Source organism: Nothobranchius furzeri, chromosome 17, assembly GCF_043380555.1.
Source record: "Nothobranchius furzeri strain GRZ-AD chromosome 17, NfurGRZ-RIMD1, whole genome shotgun sequence".
Taxonomy (NCBI): Eukaryota; Metazoa; Chordata; class Actinopteri; order Cyprinodontiformes; family Nothobranchiidae; genus Nothobranchius; species Nothobranchius furzeri.
This window is the reverse complement of record NC_091757.1, coordinates 37229647-37236633: the sequence shown is the minus strand read 5'-3', so window position 1 is coordinate 37236633 and position 6987 is coordinate 37229647. Positions and strand designations below refer to the sequence as shown.

Sequence of the window (6987 nt, the reverse complement as noted above, 5' to 3'; positions counted from 1 at the left end):
CCCATTTATTCATTAGCATCTTCACCTCGCGGTGGAACAATCAGCCTGCTTCGCTATCATCGTCTACTTGGCATCCTCTTGAGAATCCTATGAAAGAAACCCATCCAGTTTAAACCCCCCATACAGAGCTTATTATGTGTGTTTAATTATGAACAAAGGGTAAATGTAGTTGGAATGTAGTGACAGGTTTATGGTAAAGTAGGTCAGAGGAGCATATCCACCAATAGGCTTTTATCGTGTATCTGTTAAAGGTAGATCAACTGAAACATGGATGGAAGCTGCCTTTAGTTTGGCACAGACAGAAGTTCAGGTTGATCGTCTGTAGGTCAAGGTAAATCTTCCGTCATCACCCTGAAACCCTGATGTTAAATCCAGGATTAAGCAGATCATCTCACTGTGATTTGAGCCAAATACATAGGTTGATCTGAATTGCCTCATATTGTCTTTAAAGTAGAAACGGTGTGTTTTTGTGTCAAATGATCTGTAATTATTGTCATCCTAGCCAGAAATAGCTGGAGTATGCTTAATTTTATCAATTCATTTTGCTACAAGTGATATAACTTAATATCCTAGAATCTAGACCGTCATTTGCCAAAGCAAAATTATTTTCTCTGCATGTCACATGTATAGGATGGCTTGTCAGGCTAATAATTTGCAGCATTCTTGCTGAATATATTTCCTTGTTTTTCTTCATTATGTTGCTGTTTTTTTACCACTGATACCACTGTCTTAAACAGTTCCTGTTTTCTTTTTTAGTCTGTTTTTGTTTTGCTTGACCTTTGGCTTTTCACTTCACAGAGCTTCAGCTAATCTGCTCAGTTTAAGAGATCACTGGATTATTCACCAAAGTTCATCTGTAAAGTAATAAAACTTATTATCATTGATGCTCACAGGCGGATGGTGATGCCTGGAGGCATCGATGTGCACGCCGCCCGCTTCCATGTGTTATTTGCATTTTCCTATAGCTGGAAGGTTGAGAAAAGCACTCTCATGTTCTTGTACCTCAGCGCAGTCGGTCTGCACAGTTAAAGACTTATATGACCCACTTAAGGACAGGCAGTGGACTAAATCATGTCAGTCCAACTATAATTCCCCCACTGTCCATGTCCATCCACTCTGAGCAAAAACAAAGTATTTCTCATCGTAAGGCCTTTGTTTTCATGATCTCTTCTTAAGAGGCCCTTGTAGATGTAGGAGAAATAGGCCAGCCTGGTGTGCTGTCCTTTCATCTTGTTCAGGAGGAGCTAATTGTGCCACTTGAAGTTTGTGTTCCTGCACAAATGCCTGCTTCTTGTTTCACATCATGTTTTATGAGTGATGAGTCATGTGGAGTAATCATTATTATTGGGTTGAATATCCACTGGATTGGTTTATAGAAAAACAGGTTCAAGACAAATCTGTAATAAAATCTGCTGTTTTACTGGATCAAGTGGTTAAAATATATGTTTTTTTGTTGTTGAGTGAATGATGATTAATTTGAGGTCAAACCTCTTTTCAGAGTGACCGTCTTCTCATCAAAGGAGCAAAGATTGTAAACGATGATCAGTCCTTCTTGGCTGACATCTACATGGAGGATGGAGTCATCAAGTAAGTCCTGCTTGAAGATTAATGCCGCTGCTGTTTTTAATCCCCCAGTACCAACTCAGAGGAATTCTATTCAGTTTATTTATATAGGGAGCCTATAGTATATAGTATAAGTCTCCTCCCTTTCTGGTCGGCTCATGGGTCCCCGGAAGAAGGGGAAAAAATGCAAGTCAACAGGGATAAAAAGGCTATTTTCTAATCCGCTTTGCCTTAGACCTTGGATCACACATATGTTGTACTGCAATTTAAATGAAAACTAGTAATGGGTTTTTCGACCACGCCAGTCACGTACTTTGAGATTTATCGGCTTGTAAAAGTTCGTAACTGCTTGAATACACACCAGAAATCGGCACGTCGTTTATGTGACGCCACGCCACCACATAATCTCCTCTCCCCTAACGTAGCTGCTACTTACCACATGACCAGATTTATGGTGGCTCTTTCCTCCTGTGGGAAGTTTGCTGAACTTACAGCCATTTTTCCTCAGTTTTCTCCGTGTCTGGTTCGATGACGTCACTTTCGTGAAGCGCATTTGTAGTCCTGGACTTATTTTCACACAAAACCTAAAATAGCATTTCCCCCCCGTTCAAAAATAAGAATGTACTTGGTATCTAAATGCGTCTTTAAAATTCACGGACATCATATGTGAAATCCATGGCACAAAACAAGCGGAATTGGAAAATAGCGTTTTTAGCCCTATTGACTTGCATTCATTTTGTCGTTCTTCCGGGGACCTGTGGTCCGGAAGTAGATGGGCGTGACTTAGGCTCCCTATAGCACCAAGTCACGACAAGAGTCGTCTCAAGGCACTTCACAAAGTAAACATTCCAATACATGAGTTTAAGGAACCCAACAGGTTGCATCGAGTCACTGACTAGTGTCATTGTCTTTACAGCAATCCTCATACTATTCAAGCATGTAGCGACAGTGGAGAGGAAAACTCCCTTTTTTACTAAGGCTTCATTTTCAAATTTGTTTGTTTCAATTCCTTTCAGGCAAATTGGAGACAACCTGATTGTTCCTGGTGGGGTTAAGATCATCGAGGCTCACGGGCGGATGGTGATGCCTGGAGGCATCGATGTTCACACCCGCTTCCAGATGCCCGACCGAGGCATGGTGGCAGCAGATGACTTCTACCAAGGCTCCCGCGCTGCTCTGGCCGGGGGCACGACCATGATCAGTTACGCAGAGTTTTGTGTTGCAGTCAGTTTGATTGTTACCTCGCAGATGAACGTGCCTCCAAATGCACGATGAGATTTAGTGGTTCATAAACTCTTTCAGACACACAGAAATTGTAACTTGTTTGTTTACGTTCTGTAGTCGACCATGTGGTCCCGGAGCCAGGGGTCAGCCTGCTTGCTTCCTTCAAACAGTGGAGAGAGTGGGCTGATGGGAAGTCCTGCTGTGACTATTCTCTGCACGTGGACATCACTGAGTGGAACAGAGGCACGCAGGAGGAGATGGAGATGCTAGTGAAGGATCATGGTATGTAGGTGATGCTGACTTCTGTTTCTTTTGTTCTGCATGTGGGGAAAAACATCTATTAGGAAGAAAAATCCTGAGTATTTCAGCTTTATTCTTCAGTTTTACCTTTCTCTTTTGCTCCGCATTTCTCTTCTTCTTTTGCTCTTTTTATTCCGCCTTTTGGCAGTTTTCTCTCATAAGTCTTCTATCTTCAGGTGTCAACTCTTTCCTGGTCTATTTGGCTTATAAGGATGTTTTCCAACTTTCTGACTCTCAGGTATGCTTTGGCTTCGCGGTGGGCCTCAGTGGCATCTCTGCTGATTTGTCTGTGTGCTGATTTCTTGCCTGTGTGCGATGCCGTTGCTAACCCGAACAGCTGACGCATGTGGATCTCTGTTCTCGCAGATCTACGAGGTGTTCAGTGTCATCCGAGACCTTGGAGCCATCGCTCAGGTGCACGCTGAGAACGGAGACATCATTGCTGAGGCGAGGGAGCTACAAAGTGAAGTTTGACTCGTAGGCACATGTTTCTGTTTCAGATTGAAATTCTTTTTTGTTTATAACTATTTTAGGAGCAGAAGCGAATACTGGAGTTGGGGATCACCGGTCCAGAAGGTCATGTGCTAAGCCGTCCAGAAGAGGTAACTATTCCTGTTCTGCTCTACAACAGAAAGATCTTAAAAGTGTTTCTGACCTCTGTTCTTCTCTTTGTTCACAGGTGGAGGCTGAAGCAGTCAATCGCTCCATCACCATAGCTAATCAGACTAACTGCCCCCTCTACATCACCAAGGTGATGAGCAAGAGTGCGGCTGATGTCATTGCTCTCGCCAGGAAAAAGGGTAAAGAAAGAAACTTTTTCTTTTATCAGAACTTTGAATGCTTCTGCTTTGTTCTCTGACAGGAACCTGCCTTCTCCTGCAGGCGCTGTGGTTTACGGGGAGCCCATATCTGCCAGCTTGGGGACAGATGGTACCCATTACTGGAGTAAGAACTGGGCCAAGGCAGCAGCCTTTGTCACCTCTCCGCCTCTCAGCCCTGATCCCACCACCCCCGACCACCTCAGCTCTCTGCTGTCATGGTAAGCAGTCTGGGCGCAGACCTAAAGATAGCTGGAACACAGCTGACATGCTGCATTTCAAATCTGCCCTGCTGAACGTCTTAGTAGCCACATTGCATAATTCTGTCACATGTCAGAAACTATAAGTTATATAAAAAAAATGCATGTTGCTATTTTAATAAGCACATATTGTTACTTTTCTTTCTAGCGGGGACCTGCAGGTGACCGGTAGCGCTCACTGCACTTTCCAGACTTCCCAACGTGCTGTGGGCAAAGACGACTTCACCATGATCCCAGAGGGTACCAATGGCACTGAGGAGAGGATGTCTCTAATCTGGGATAAATGTGTGGTGAGCTATATGTAACCTAATTTCACCTCGTTCTATAGCAGAATGCTTTGCGAGCATTTGTGTGCTACCATGAAAATACGTGTTTCCATTTTCTGTTCAGGTGACTGGAAAGATGGATGAGAACCAGTTTGTGGCGGTAACGAGCACAAACGCAGCCAAGATCTTCAACCTGTTCCCCCGTAAAGGCCGCATCGCTGTGGGCTCCGACGCCGACCTCGTGCTGTGGGACCCAGATATGACAAAGATCATCTCAGCCAAGAGCCACAACCTGGTCAGACACGTATTTAGCTCGATTTGAGTCCAACGTTATAGTTCCTCGGTCTGATCCTATCTGCTCCTCCCACAGGCTGTTGAGTATAACATTTTTGAGGGGACAGAGGTGCGTGGAGGTCCTCTGGTGGTGATCAGCCAAGGTAAGATTGTGTTGGAGGAGGGTACCCTTCACACCACGGAGGGCTGTGGACGCTACATCAGCCGTAAGCCCTTCTCTGACCACGTGTACAAGAGGATAAAGGCTCGCAGCAGGGTGTGTCTTCAGTTCATGTGGATTTACCTCCTATCAGATGTTCTAAAGCCAGTTTAGTTGCATTTTAATTTGCGTGTACGTTTTCTCCAGTGAGATTCTGGTTTAATTCTGCTGTAGAGGACAGGTGAAGTGCTTCTAGTCTGATGAACTGACCTGTTAATTTAGGTGGCTGAGCTGAGAGGAGTCCCCAGGGGCCAGTACGACGGGCCGGTGTGTGAGGTGACGGTGACTCCCAAGGTGATGTCCATGGTCTCCTCAGGGAAGACGTCCCCCGTCAAGCAGCAGCAGCAGCAGCAACAGCAGCAATTTACCCATCAGCCCGTGCGTAACCTTCACCAGTCTGGCTTCAGTCTGTCCGGTGAGTGAGTGGACACACGCAACTCCTCGTAGGTGTTCTGCTCAGCTCTGCTTCATAGTGTTTTTGATTTTAAGGTGCTCAAATCGATGACAATGTTCCCCGTCGCACTACTCAGCGCATTGTGGCGCCCCCTGGTGGAAAAGCCAACATCACCAGCCTTGGCTAAGCGACCTGCTGAACCAAGCCTGGAGGGGGGATGACACACCAGACCAGAGGTCACAGTTATTAATGACACCTCACATCCATCACCACCTCTGACTTCCCGTGCACCCCCCACTCCCTCGCTGTCCATTTTTATCCACACATTACCACCACATCACCTCATTCTGAAGAAGAAACCAAGCACTACTCCATGTTGTTTCATCTTTTTATGCCATATTCCCGTAATGAGGAAGGATGAAGTGAATTGAAGCAGCTTTTTTTGCTGATTGATTTGTTTACATGGTTTGTTTTTATTTTATTTTTGCTGTACATGTTTAAACTTTTCCCAATGGATCAAAACGCCGACCGAGGCAGTTTACCAACATTTTGTTTACAATTTTTTGTATTTCTGAATATTTAGATTTTTTGTCCACTTTTATTTAAAATGCAGCCATCCACAATAACAAAATTATTATTTTATCGGGAGTTCACATCATAATAAAAATGATCCAGTGCTTTTTTTTTTTTTATTTTATTTTTTTTTTAACTAAACTAGATTACATTTTACTCTGATGCTGCAGAATATAGTTTTTCTTGCTGTAGATGAAATTAGTTGCTGGTAAATTGTTTTAGACCAAATAATTCCACATTGTTGAACGAAAACTCAAAACATCCTAACTAATCTGATTTTGTTTAATTTTGTTTTCTTAAAATTATTAACTGTTATTGTTCCTGAAGCTGGCAGTGTTTGTTTTTACTTTCAGCATTTTAACAGAGCAGTTCACACATCTTCCTTTTGCGTGACAGCACTTCCTCTTTCCTTTTTTGTATTTAAATGGATGGTTTGTGTTTCAGGAGGTCATTTTTAAAAGCCCTAACTGCACTGAAGGAGGGAAAAGGGGTATTTCAGGGTCAAACCACTTACTGACCGTTGCGCTGAGATTGGGGGATTGGAACAGCTCACTTGTGGCATTTTCATCTGAGAAACACAAACGTTTGCCCTCGTTGTCAAGGCAACAAGCTTCCAATAGTCTGACCGGTGTTTGTCGTTCAGGAAACGGATGGATGCCACAGTGATGTTTGTTGGGAGTTTTTTTTTGCTGTTTTGTCGACAACCTCGCTACACCTGGTGCTATCTGACCTTTGCCGTAGCCGAGCAGATGATGTCCACGCAGCAGTCGTGTAAGCTCGGTATTTTCAACAGCGAGGGCGGAGTCACCGTTCACCCAGTTTGAACCGAAAATTGTTTTGCACCTGTAACAATCCAAATAGTAAATGTGGATGTGAGATTGCAACTTTGTACTGGATATGTTGATATGTTTATGTGACATACTGAACTACTTGCCTGCCTGTTGTGTAATATATTGACAGCACACTGTATCTATGAAGGCTCTTTAAAGGCAGAGGATACTTTTTTGAGACCTGATGAGACATTTTCTGTAAGTATTTGAAATTCCCCACAGTGTGCCGACGACGTGTCCGCTGTTCTTGGTGTTAGTGTTGTGAA

At 43.8% G+C, this 6987-nt stretch overlaps 1 protein-coding gene across 1 annotated transcript in view; it reads left to right on the top strand.

Moving 5' to 3' along the window:
* Nucleotides 1-5725, top strand: part of dpysl2a (dihydropyrimidinase like 2a) — a 6157-nt gene extending 432 nt beyond the window's left edge. The window contains exons 2-14 of the mRNA XM_015972249.3: nt 1499-1587; nt 2580-2764; nt 2905-3069; nt 3264-3325; nt 3454-3534; nt 3621-3689; nt 3767-3887; nt 3970-4126; nt 4314-4455; nt 4556-4726; nt 4802-4981; nt 5147-5339; nt 5414-5725. Coding sequence (XP_015827735.3) covers nt 1499-1587; nt 2580-2764; nt 2905-3069; nt 3264-3325; nt 3454-3534; nt 3621-3689; nt 3767-3887; nt 3970-4126; nt 4314-4455; nt 4556-4726; nt 4802-4981; nt 5147-5339; nt 5414-5505 — 1707 coding nt within the window. The 3' untranslated portion in view covers nt 5506-5725. The remainder of the gene's footprint in view (nt 1-1498; nt 1588-2579; nt 2765-2904; nt 3070-3263; nt 3326-3453; nt 3535-3620; nt 3690-3766; nt 3888-3969; nt 4127-4313; nt 4456-4555; nt 4727-4801; nt 4982-5146; nt 5340-5413) is intronic.
* Nucleotides 5726-6987: the final 1262 nt, after the last annotated feature.